Genomic DNA, 13,350 nt, shown 5'->3' with positions numbered 1-13,350 from the left:
GAGGGACAGAGGGCATCATGCTCACAAATAGCTCCAATCTGCTCCCAGATATCTCCAGTTTTCTATTCTGCTTTCAACAGTTACCACCTTATAAGATTTTTCAGGATAAAGAATATATTGAAATGCTGTAGTAATCTATTGTAAACTCTCTTTATTGTATGGTGATAGTCACCTTTCTCCTTTAAATAGAAAAATGCTAAAATGTTCTAACTTGTGCTAAAATAAAGGGTTGATGGTTTTTAAAAGGAGGCATCTTTTAATCATTCTCTAATAGAAAAGTAAGATGGCAAAATCACGTGTGTTGCCCTAAGCAGGTATTCAGGCTGTTCTCTGGTATTTTTGAGTGTAGTGGTTTTTCTCTGCTCCTGGCAGAGAACTTTCCTCTAAGGCAGTTATTCATCAAGTTCTCTGCCTTTCACAGAAAGATATAGAAAATAATCCTGGTTAATTGCTCTCTGAAAGTTTTCAAGAGTAAGACTTTTGATGCTGTTTTTTACCTTCAGAATTTTCCCATGAGTGTGGGACAGGAGATGTTACTACGTCCTGTCATACTTCTTGGTGATGGTAGTGCTTGAATTTGCATTTGTATCTTTTACAGGCTTTTAGTCTCATTCCTTCCCTGGGTGTCTGATAGGGTGGTGTAAGTAAAAATGTCTAGAGCTGTGGGTGCTGTCCCTCGGGGCAGAAGGGAAGCTGATGGGAGGAAAATGCTGCAGAGAACGAGTGTCTTCTAAAGGCTGTGTCTGGACCCTTCACGGCTGCCAAGAGAGTTAAGAACTCTCCCATTTCTGCTTCTGAGATCCCTTAGGAATGGGCTTAGTGACTGCTAGAACCTTTTTAAAGTTTTGATACGGTGATTCTTTGGGCTAAAATGAAATCTTTTTCTCATCACTTCAGTCTTTGCTTGGAAGGAACACCAGGTTATTGTCTGGGCTTTTTCCTCAGCTCTGTGATTCTCCTTTCTATCTCTGGAGAACAAGAACCGAGGGATTTGTATTACATGAGATTACAGTGGGGAGAACAGAATCATCTTGATCTACTGCACTTTTCTCATGTTAGCATCTTTCTTTTGTAGGCAGCTGGGTCACACTTCCTAGCTTGGCAGTCTTCTAGAGCCAACATTTGGTTATTTAGTTCTTCCCCTTCCCCCCTCCCCTCCCCAAGGTGAGATGCTATCTTGCACATGAAAGCATTTCTGCAATAACTTGCACCATCCCTCACATGGGGGATAATATTCACAGGAAGTCAAACTGACAGTTCTGGGTAGGCTATGGTCACTGAGATCATCTGTGCCAGAGCATCTCTCTTATTTTCTCTCATTACTCATACGTGACTGGCCCCTGTTTGCCTCCTTCAGAGCAGAGCATCCCTGGGTCTGAACTTTGCAGAGGGAAATATGCTGGAAATGTGTAGGAAATGGCACAATCCAGTGAGTTATGGTGGCTTTTGGGCACAGAATATCTGGCTCTCCCTTGGTTTTTTTAACCACAAGATCACAATCTAGTACATTTAATCTGTTGCAGTTTAGTCAATTTTGACCTCTCTGTGATTCCAGAAGGGGAAATACTACAGCAAATTAGGGAATCTCCTTTTCTTTCTCACCTGAAACATATGTTTCTTTGATTAGACCTAGAATGTGGCAAGAAATTCTGTACCAGCTCCCAGGGCTTCCTTTTCATCTGTATAGGTTTTTTTATTAATATTTAGAAAGTTTGCCTGCAGCAGTACTAAAATGTGCATCAGAGGACAACAGTTGTTTACTGTGTTTGAACTGAAGAATTTCACCCAGGAGATCTCATTCACTTGAAGTTTACATCTCTCAATCTCGACTTGCAGAAAGAGATCGATGAATAACAATTGTCATTTCAGAGTTGCACCTCTCCAATTATTTATTTGGTTGTATGTCTTTCCAGAAGCACACGTAATTGGATCAGACACTAAAAACCAGATTGCAGGTTTTTAATGACAGCAAGCTCATACCTCTTCATAATGAAACAAAAGAAAGTAAACACACATATCCATCTGTAAAATGATAATGACACAGGAGCTCTCCCTCCCCACCAAAAACAGTTAAAGTTAATTTATCTACTTTAAGAAACTACATTGTACTCAGCAGACAGCTGACAGGTTGCCTTTGGGAAGATCCATGTTTGGACATGACTCAAGTTTGGGGTTGTTTTTTTTTACCTCAAGCTGGCAGAGGCTACAAGTGTCACCCACACTAAAGCTGGTGACTATTGAAGATGATGTTGAGTCTCCCTGAGAGAGTTGTATCTACATTTGCTGCTCTCAGTGCACCTTCTGGCAGCCAGTCTGAGCTGCTGACTCCAGACACTTCTAAAGCAGTGGGTGCAAAGATGTGAGAAATCAACAGCAGCAGCAAAATCTAGAAATCTCCTATTGCAGGATAGCCTGGGAGTCTGGAACAGGGATCCAGCTCTAAAAGCTGCCATGACCACTGCAAGCACATAACCCTATCCACAGAGTTTTAGAATGGGAGATAGTATCCCATAGGATTTCAAGGTGTAAGGAGCTGTTTTCTCAAAATGCTTTCCCAAATGGAGCAGTAAGGTTTTCTGGCCCCATATATTCTTTTTTTGGGTACAGAAATTAGATGAATAAAGGAAAAGTTACAGGTTTTTCCCTTATGCAAAGAAGGGTTTTCCTGATTTACTATTTATAATGAATTTGTGTGTCATGTCTTCCTTTGAATCAAGGTTACAGATAGAGAAAAGCTTTAAAAAAATCTGATTAAAAGGTAGTATGAAACAGGTTGGACCATAAACCTTCCCTGCCTGCATTTACAAATATAATAAGAACAACTATAAAACATGTTTTTAATGGTTTGGGTTTTTTTAATAATACGTGTAGATAAATCTATATAATCAAAACTTTAGTACTGTGAAGTCTTAGCCTCAGCTGTGTGTGGAAGGGCAGTAGTGTTCAAGGAAATAATCAAATTAATCAAATCTCAGCTTCGTGAGTTTGTCACTTGTCCATCTCTTTGTCCAGAATTCCTTTCAGTAGCAGGTTCCCATACTAAACCTCTAAAAATGGTTTTAAATTCTATTCAATTTAGCTTTGTAGTTTAGTTATTGATAACAAATTTTTAATTCATTATCAATTTGCTGCCTGTGCTTTGAGTAGGGTGTGTGTATGAAGAATGAGCTGATATCTAAATAATAAAGAAAGCACTGAAGTGTGAGTGTGGGCTTACAACATTGCTATGTCCACATTGTGGTGCCAAATTAAGAATAAGTCACATATGAAAAATGACTTACAGTGGTTCAAATCATTCCCGAATTCCCTGTTAATTAATTCCTATCATCATGTTGTCAGCCAGGTAGAGGTGTTCTGGAGTCTCAGGCACCAGTCTTCAGTTGTTGGTGTTAAATGTTTCCTTGTTAGCAGCTGCTAAGATTGCCTGTGCTCTTCATTAAACATCACTTCCAATCTGAATGCACTCGCTGAAACCCCAGAAACAGACAAACTGTATTTTCTTTCTCTTCCTCCCAGGTTTTGCAGTTTTATTTCCTTAAAACCTTGATGGTATCAAGATGTGTTCCCTGGTAACTGCACTTACATTGCACTTGAATTACTGATTTCTGTACGAGTATAGTGGACCAATTACCTAAAGAAAAAGAATGAGCAAAAGCATTCAAAGCATATTATGTTTTCTTCTTTTTCTAAATTCTTGTTAGAGTTACAGCAAAAGGAAAATCCTCTTTCTCATTAATTTCTCTTCTTCTTCCTCCTGTACTTAAAGACCAGTCCAGTCTCTTATGCCAGCATAAATTCTTGCTTCCCACAGAACTGTATGGCCAGTATGTGGCCACATCACTGATTAAGGGCAGAGTAATTCTAGTCCTGCAAAGAGGTAAATAATTTAGTGTAATGCAAGGGGATTGTTCTTTTCCAAAGAAAGGAAAATGTTTTTGAAGATTAGGGTCCACACCTCCAAAGTGAGCGAGGACAACCTCCATTTTGCAGTTTTCCCCTGGAGTTCTTCCAGAGTCTCTTAACATCCCACAGTCCCTTGTCTAATCTCCCCTTCAGATGTTTGTTTTTACCTCTCCATGAGCCTGGTTTTTGCTTTCCATTACACTTGTTACTCACCTGAAATATGAAAACATACTGAAAAAAAATTGTCTTTTTTTTCCCTGAGAACATTTTAAGCACAAGTCCTCTTCATATAGCATATATGTGGGCAAAAGGGCACATTTCTCCCTGCAATGTAATGTGATCTCCTATTGCATTGGAAGGTTCTTTCTTTGGCTGGGATGGGAATACTCAGTAGCAAACGAATATTTGCATTGTTAGAGGTTGTCAGGTATCACTTAGCTATTCCCACACCTGGAAGAAACTGGTCCTTAGGGAAAAGCATTTAACTTGAATTCAGGATGTGCTTTGGAGATGGCATGGATGTAGGAAAAAGAATCCAGTTAATTTGTCAATAGCAGCATCTTCTATCGTGATCTCAGTATGTCATAACACATTCTGAACGAGGACAAGAAACATTTCTCCCTGGTTTGGCTTCACTAAGGACAGGCATAGTGTGTGACCTTCTGTCTCCTCAAAACTAACCACAGCAATGATTTGCTTGGGAAGAAACAGGGAAACCCTTAATAAAGTTTTCAAGTGAGATGAGCAGTTCTTGCTGTTTTGGCAGCTCTCTGCATGAGCAACTCTTTTCTATTCCTCTAAATTGGGCACTGGTTGAATCTTACCAGCCCTGCCCACCATGCAGTCACTGGGCTCCATGCAGTGCTATTCTGAAACTTGGCAGCAAAATTTCACGTGCTCATTTGGTCTTTGTGGCATAAACTCAGATTCCCCCTGCTCTGACAGCCTGAGAGAGGTTCAGGGCAATATATGCCCCTCTTTACAGGCCTTTTCTCAGATGAAAAAATAAATATCTGTTTGACCAATACTGTTCCTTTCACATCAATCCCTGAGAGGATCCTTCACTAAGAGTAGCATGGAGGGCATTAGAGAAGCTCCCATCATGTACTTGATTCATTTTGTGCATTGCACTTGAAGATTATGGCAGTAGAGACTTCTGAAAAGTATTGACAAGTACAAGGGAGAGGTAAAAATTCAGAGGCTAAAGCTTTTCTTACAAGTATTTCCACTGCCTCTTTGTGAGGGTTCTTTGGCATTCTGATTCCTGAATGCCTGATGGTTCCATAGCCCTAGGATGACGTCTTTGTTTTGCCCCAAATCTCTTTTCCTGAGAAGAAATGCTGCAATGTTTTGTGATGTGGAATGTGTTTCAGCAATGTAGGCAATAAAGGTTTAGGATAAATTGTTTGTTATGAAGACATTGAAGGGAAAAAACCTATACAGTGAATTATGGAAGTAGAGCACTAGCAATAATTCTGCTTTGGGTGTGAGAGATAATGGCCTGTGTTTTGGTGGCAATAAAAATGTTCTATTAAGTTCTCTGAACCCAGTGCAATGTGATAGAAAACAGCAAATGATGAAACAGTGCTATAAGGGGAGCTTACACATCCAGCAAGCATAAAATAAACATATTAAAATAGAAAAAACCCTCTGATTTCCAGTACTTATTGTTTTATCATTTCCATCATGGGTATAGGATAAAAGAAAACTCTTACTTGCTTGTTAGAAGAAGAAAGCTCCTACTTGAAGTTCTTACTTGGCAGATGTCAGTTGAAAGCTCTGCTAAGGAATATGCTGCAATGTCAAACTCTGTTGGGTAATTTTAGACAAATGTGTCATGTGTGACATGGAAATATGGCATGCTGTACATTAGTGATTTCCCAAGTGTTTGGATCAGGTAGTAATGTGCTGAGAAAGTGCTCTTTATCTCTCCACACTGTGTACTTGTATAGCAGTGGGGAAAGGCTTTTGGTAGAAATTACTTTAGTCAGAAAAAGAATCCATTTACAATATGTGCCTTCTAACATCTTTCAGACAATGCATTGTATTAAAGAGGCATTTTTTGATTAATGTTTTATAAACATTTTTCAGCATGACAGCTTAAAGTCCCTGTAAAATTGTAAATGCGTGCATAGTGCTCACTTCCATAAAGTCAAATGCCATCTCATAAAGTCTAGTTGGATCCTGTCAGTGACAGTGACACAGAATCAGTACCTTGGAGCATTAAAATTAATTTGCTTCATTTATATTACTGCAGTGATAGCTAGATGAAAAGAGTCCTATATTTAAATTATCTTAAAAATACCTTCAAATCTTTTAGGGTTTTTTATTATTATTATTTTACAGTTAACTAAATGTAGTGAAGCACAGCATAATATTTTCATGGGCCTTTTAGGAAATGAGGATGTGGGAGGCTATACTGGGTGCAGACTGGGGGAAGGATTAAATAGCTTTCAGTTGAGCAGATTATTAGAGAAGCTGTGTCCTTTGGCCAGGGCTGATAACCTACAGCCTTGGAGCCAAACTGGAACACCCTGGAGCGATGGAGAGCAAAGAGGGCTTTCCTATTTCCTAGAGCAGTCCTCTCACCCTTCCCTGCTGCTGTTGAAGGTCATGGATAAACAGTGTTTCCCTTCTTTCCTCAGGTTTGCAAAGTGCTTAATGTGGAAAAAGAAGAGCTGAGTGAGGGACACAAAAAAGGGAGAAAAATGAAATGTGCTCCCTGTCACAGGCCTGTCTTCTTCTCTCAGCTGCAGTGGGACTGTGATGTTGGTGCCCCTACCCTTAGTGGAGCTGAGTGATTTTAGTGGAAGTACCCAAAACTTACATGGCTACAAGGAGTAGAATCAAAGGTCTTGAGAAGCAAACCCTCAGAGGCTGGAAGCATGGGAGAGGAGGAGGGGAAAGGAGGAAGGGAGAAAATACAAAGAGAAAAAGAGCCTCTGAATACCAGGGCCTAAGAACAAGGAGGAAGATGGGAACACTGGTAGGAGAAACATTCCCAAACAAAGGGGAAGAAGGAAATTTGAGGTAAAAAGCTGGGAGTACCAATGATCTTGTTTGAAAGGGATACCTGTAGAAAAATCTTTGGGTTTTCTCCCTTCTGCTGCAGCTCTGTGTAGTTCTAGATAGATGAGGTTCTGCTGTCCCACCTCACTCCTTTCTTGGAGGAGGATGGGATGCTTGTTAAAGCCCCACTTTGAGCAAAGCTGAGCAGCGTAGCACCAAAGCACAGAAGAGAACTTTGTTATTCAGGTCTCATGAGATTTAGTGAGTGAGAGTCTGGCAGAGAGTTGAACCAGGTTGCTGGAAGCTTGTAACTCCATAAACCACAGCAGCATGAATGGGTGTTTGTGGCATGAAGCTTCAGTGTTTGTTTTTTTCCCAAGTGTTTATGTCTGTATATTTATATACACATATATATGAGAAAAATGTAGTTGTTTTAGTGTTTCTTTTTAAAAGAGGTAAAAGTAACTATTAGGGCATGTTTTTCCTAATTAGGTATTTGCATGGGTTTTATATGTTTGGAAAACATTAGCAGTCATACTGATCCTTGCATCTACTACATATTGCTACTAAAAAGTTTAGATGGCATTTTAAAAACTAAATAAAACTCACGCTGTTTAGTTTAGCCGTGTGGTAACGTTACTGACACAAGTGTTTGTGACTACACTGTGGGGATCTCTGTCACGAAATATTTTCTGAGAGAGTTGCATACTGGCAAAGTTGGAATTATAGAGATCAGAAAGTTCATAAAGGCAACAAGGTTGGGGTTTTTTTCTTTCCATTGGACTAATTCTTACCTGCAAAAATGATTATTATTACTTCTTTTCACCAGTTAGCATTTCCTGGTAAATAATAGGAACTTTAATTGCACATGAGTAGCTTCCAGGAACCTGTTGTTGTGACATGTATTTAAACAAGCTGTGAATTAAGAACCTCATTCTACCCAGTGATCTAATTATATTGTCACGCTAATTATAGTATTTTGTATTTATTTTTGACAACTTTCTTTTCCTAGTTTACAGAAATAGTTTTCCTCTAGAGAATTTACCTTTCAGGCTGGAATTTCTTATATTTCTTTCAGAAAATATACAGTAGTGTAAAGCCTATCTCAGTCATTTTGGACGTATTCTGTTCATGTCTCTGACATTAGTTTCTGTGTGATCTTAGGCTAGTCATTGTAGTGTTTCTGATTCTCTGTAGGAGCCCTCTTCAGCTTTCTAAAATATTTTTGGATCTGTGGATGAAATTGCACTACCAAAACACCAGGTACTGTCTTACAAACAGAAATACAGCATGTTCATAGTCTGAGACTCTAGTGTATTTTTCTATGATTAGAAAACAGAAAAGGACCCACGAGTGTCAATTTGAGATGTGGAAACTGGCAATAAAACCTTTATCTGTTTGCAAAAACAGTGTGATGGGCATTTGGGGTAAATTACATGCCCTAATATGATGAAAATGCCCATTTAATTTCTGTCTAAATGCTATTTATTCCCAAGCCACAGAAATTAGTCTTAATAATAAGCGATTGTATGATATGTCTATGATGTTGTTTTGAAGGTAATTATAATTCTGAAATAAAGCATGCAAGCTTTTATTTATTTGATTTAATCCATCCCTTCAAATACACACATAGGTAAAGGTTACTAGCACAGGCATGAGATTTTTAGTGGTGTAATGTGATGAAACTAATAATAATAATTACAAGAAATGGTGCTGTGATAACATGAAGATTTCAGCAAGCCTACACAGGTGTCAACAATAGTGAGGCACTGGTGAAGTGGTAATATTCAACAAATAAGCTGTTTGCTCACATAGGGAGGCATCAGCTTTATTAAAGGAAACCTGAAATGGTGTTGAGAATGGGAGTTTATCCAAGATGTAATGAAAAGTTTCCGTAAATATGACAGCTTTTTTGATCTGAAACATCTCCTCCTGGGGAAATGGAGGGTATGTGGCACAAAGCTCAGTGTTTTGTCATTACTGAGAAAGGAGACAAGGCAGAGCCAGGGTGGATGGGGATTGGAGCAGCCTGGTCTGGTGGAAGGTGTCCCTGTGGCCAGGGGCTGGAACAAGATGGGCTTTGAGGTCCCTTCCAACCCAAACCAATCTGTGATTCTATGAGACACTTGGATGAGCTGTGAAAACTGTGTGTAGTCTGCTTCACTTCAAGGTTGATGCCAGCAAAGGATTCCTAGAGTGACATTTAAGATGAGAGAGAAAATAAGGTGCATTCTCAGGAGGCTCCTGTGGAATCACAGCTGCTCTTGTTGGAAGCTGTGCAAATATCTGGGCAGGCAAGACAGAGCTGGTTGCAGGTTTTGCCCACACCTGCACTTTGTGGAGCATGGTAGCAAAGTTCCAAGATTTAAGCAGATAATTTTGAACAGTAATGTGTTCAAAGTAGGCAAAATTGGTTTCATTACTGCAGAAGTGAATAAAACTTATCTTTATATATCACATCATCAAGCAGGAAGATTGTGCACAGAGATGTCTGATAGAATTAGCACTGTTGAGTGCAAATCCCAGCTCTTAGGACAAATGGCCCATCTCTAGGTCTTAGCACTCACTTCTTCCAGCATCCAGCAACTTCTGTACTCCAGCTGCTGCCTAACTCTTCGTGGGCAGGATCACTTCATATTGCTCACCCAGCTGACTAAACCTTTTCTGTCTCATGGATCAGTCAAAGCAGGGAAGGCTCTCATTTGGGTGCTCACCAGCTGGAGGGAACGTACCAGGAAAATATGACCTTCCTCCAGTGGAGAACAGACCAACAAAAGGTTGCAAAGGTTACAAGCAGGAGTTGGGCATGTTGGTGGAGGACAATCATACAAACATAGTGAGAGGAAGGAGTGAATAAGCAGTTCAGAACTGTGCTCAGCAACTGAACAGTCATGCTATAGCAGAATGTATTTTATATCAAGTCTTCAGCAGCAGTTTTTATTTACTGCAATATTAGCCTAATTAGAAAAGATCTTTTATGGCATTCCCTACTCCTCCCTTTCTGCCACACAACTTCCTCTGCCATGTATTTTTTGTTTCCATGTTCTTGCTCATTTGGGTTGGATTTTTAATATATAAAACAGTTTGTTTTGGCTTTTTTTTTTTTTTTTGTGAAATGTCAGTTCAACATAAAATGCTTTGCTTTTGTCTGGAGCTCAGAGTCTGAGGTGAAAGTGTCTCCTGTTTTTCTGCCTGCAGGGATTCCCATGCTGAAGATAGTATTTGCAGGTTATGAACACCTGTCCTTAATTTCTGTCCCCTTGCTCATCTATCATCCTGCTCAGATCCTTCTTGGCAGTCTGTTGGTACCAACGATAAAATCCTGGATGCTTTCTAGGCAAAAGGTAAGAATTGTTGGATTTGATTTATAATTGCAACTGTATTGTGAGGGGAAAAATACTTAAACACATGTCCTAAACTCCTGGAGTTCCTTTTATAATAGGGATTTTTCTATTTCCTTGCTTCCTCTATAAATGGTAATCATGGCAATATCAAATTAAAAGTGCAGAACTTTATCCCACTTGAAAAGGCGATTGAAAAGACTTTGGAAAAGTTCAAAGCTTGAATTTAGATCTCTATGGTTAATTCAAATCACTAATTCATTGAAATTATGAATTCAGACTATGCCCCATAAGAATGTCTCCATCCATTAGCTGACTAATAATCACAGCTTTGGATCTCCTTTATGGAGAAGTGACAAAGATGTGTTGGCTGGCATGAGAGCTGGGGAAATGAGGTAAAATAAGGACACTTTCTGAACTGGATTAAAGAGGATGAAAACTTTTTTTTCCCCTCCCCCCCCCCCCATCTTGGGTCACCCTTTACAATAGCAAGAAGTCTACAGCAGTCTGGGGCATCCCATTTCATGCCAAAATTAAGGCATGGAATAACTTGTAGGATTATAGACTACAATCTGGAGGGTTTGGAATCAACATCACTGATTCAAATTATGCTTATTTCAGTACAAATTGAAGGTATTGACACCTGACAGCCATTCTGTGATCTATGTGAAATAATTGTAGTGGTTTTAGTCAGGTCCTCAGAATAACCACCCTGCAAAAAGCTAGTCCATGAAATCAACTTTAATGCTGTCTTTGAATGTCCTGAAATAATAAAGATCAAGAAACTGCAGAAGCTGAAGCAATCTTTGGCAGCCATTTTCACTGATGGTTGAGACCTACTCTGGGAAGCTCAGCTCCATCACTACCCTGCATTCTTCACTTAGCAGTGGAGAAATTTTATTGATAACACTCATATTTCCAATTTTCAGCAAAACCCAGTGGCTGTCATTTTACAGCTTCACACCACTACAGTAACCTTGCTATCTTGAATGTTAAAATTCCCCAAATCAGTGGTTTTCATGTGTTACCTGAACTGTAAAAAGCAGGAAAACTCTCAGTTTTCAGAAACTATGTTCAGAAATCAGACCTTCTTAATATATACTGGTCTGAGTACCTGAAAATGAAAGTCTGAGAATCTAGTTGCAATTACCTATCAGTCTGAAAATCATTAATCAGAAATTATCAGGAGACTTTACTGGTAGTATAAAGAAAATTCCATGCTATTCCTGTAGAAAGACAGCCTAAAGTTAATGCTTCTGGTGACAGAAGAATCCCTGCAATGCTGACTTTTCTTCAGCATCTCAGAAGTGGGGCTGGAGCTCATCCAGACCTTGCTGATTCTCAGGGCAGTAATGGCCTTTAGGGGCTGCTGTCAGCTGCTGCAAGTTAAAACAGCCTTTAAACAGAGCATCAGAACAGTCAATCAGTACTGGAGAGATTTACAGTTCACCAGCACTAGTTTCTTATTCATTAAGCATCAAATAAACCTCCTGTGCTAAGCAGACTGTAATGCCACTGTAGAACCACTTTGGGGGATTGTTGTTCTGTTGCAGCAGTTTCTTCAGTTGGTCTTCTGTATTATTCACAAATGTTATTTTAATTACGCTTTGAAAAAAATCAATGAGGTTGGGTCTGGTACAGTTGCAATAAGTATAATAGAAGCGAATGTTGTGACTGGATAATGGTCTCCTGCTTTGAAAATAAACATGTCATCATCACCCTTGATGTTTATTTTCTACAAACACCTTGGCTTCATTTTGGCATCTCTCTTGCAGGGGGAGGCAGTTATCCAGTCACAGTATTCAACTGCAGTGACATTCTTACTTAATTATGATAGTACATGTGATCGGGTTGTATGAAATTGAATTTAAATATTTAGAGGTTCATCTACACTAAGGTATTTCTACTTTGTAAATATGGCAGCAGAATCTGCCAAACTACAAAGTTAAAAAAATTGTTTCCCCAAACAAAGTGTGGAATGATGTCTCTCTCTCCAAAGTCTCTTGCTGAATAATATCCAAAAGACTAATCTCAAAGGGCTGGATTTAACAATAGTTAAATGCTGGTGTTTCTGAGAGGAATATAGCCCATTTATTTTTAAAGGTTTGGGGTTTTTTTAAGGGTTTACATTTGTGCTGGAGTGATTTTCAAGCAGTGCTTACAAGCTTTAAGTGTACAATATTAAAGGTTAATATCTACAATAAGAAGCCCCATCAGGCATCTCTCAGACTGCAAATTGCTTGTTTAGCCAACCTGCTGGAAACTAGAAGTGAGAAAAATGCCAGTCTGTCAGGGCTCTTCACCCAAAAGACTTCAGAAAAACAGAGGTTCCAAATTTCAAGAATTTGCTAATTTCTCTAATTTCCTCTCATCTGGGCCAATTTGTCCCACTTAAGGAGACACAGAGCTTTTTTTGCTGCTGAGCACACCAATAGCCAGCATCCTGCCCAGTGACCACACTGCTGTACAGGAGCAGCTGAAAACCTAATGCCTTCTAAGCATTTCTCTCCTTAGTTAGAGACGCTGCTTCCTGCCAAACTGGAAGCATGAGCACTGAGCTGAACTTTTGTCACACATTGAATAAATAGCTCAGCTACCATAATTGGCCAGCTCTGTGAGGAACACAGAGCTGGACCCTGCCATCAGAAAAGAAAGGGGTTTCTTTCTTCCTCAGCAACAATAGAGCTACAAAGATGTCAGGTGTCCCCTGGCATTAGATCACCTCTGGACTGATGGACTTTGGCTTATTCTTACCTTTTATCAGAAAGGAAGATATAAACATCAGAGGTGCATGACATCCACCACTGCAGCAGTGATTATCCTCTGAGCAGGCTTTGAGCCTTTCCCAGGAAGGAAGCTGGGGACACAAAAGTGCTGGCACAAATTTCCTTCGCTGTCTTTCCTTAAGTGGGTCTGAAGCTCCTTCTATCTGTGCCACGAGTGGTTTGAGTGGGGTCCAAACAATCACTGTCTTAAAGGCATCTGAGACCCATCTCTGCTTCCTTCACTGGCGCTGTAGCCATAGTCCTTGTGGTTGCTGTGTTAAGGCTCTCTGTGTGAGCAGAGGTTGTGATAAGAGACAAAACCCTCATCTCAG

The 13,350-nt window shown here is 39.7% G+C and overlaps 1 protein-coding gene across 2 annotated transcripts in view; it reads left to right on the top strand.

Annotated features, from left to right (window-relative positions):
• The window catches only part of SLC10A7 (solute carrier family 10 member 7), a 145,396-nt gene that overhangs the window by 120,672 nt on the left and 11,374 nt on the right, over window positions 1-13,350 (top strand). For both annotated transcript variants that reach the window (XM_088164084.1, XM_088164085.1), the window contains exon 11: window positions 10,111-10,256. In XM_088164084.1, coding sequence (XP_088020210.1) covers window positions 10,111-10,256 — 146 coding nt within the window. The remainder of the gene's footprint in view (window positions 1-10,110; window positions 10,257-13,350) is intronic.

Source organism: Sturnus vulgaris, chromosome 4 (genome assembly GCF_052056855.1).
Source record: "Sturnus vulgaris isolate bStuVul1 chromosome 4, bStuVul1.hap1, whole genome shotgun sequence".
Classification (NCBI taxonomy): domain Eukaryota; kingdom Metazoa; phylum Chordata; class Aves; order Passeriformes; family Sturnidae; genus Sturnus; species Sturnus vulgaris.
This window is presented reverse-complemented; position numbering and strand designations above follow the sequence as displayed.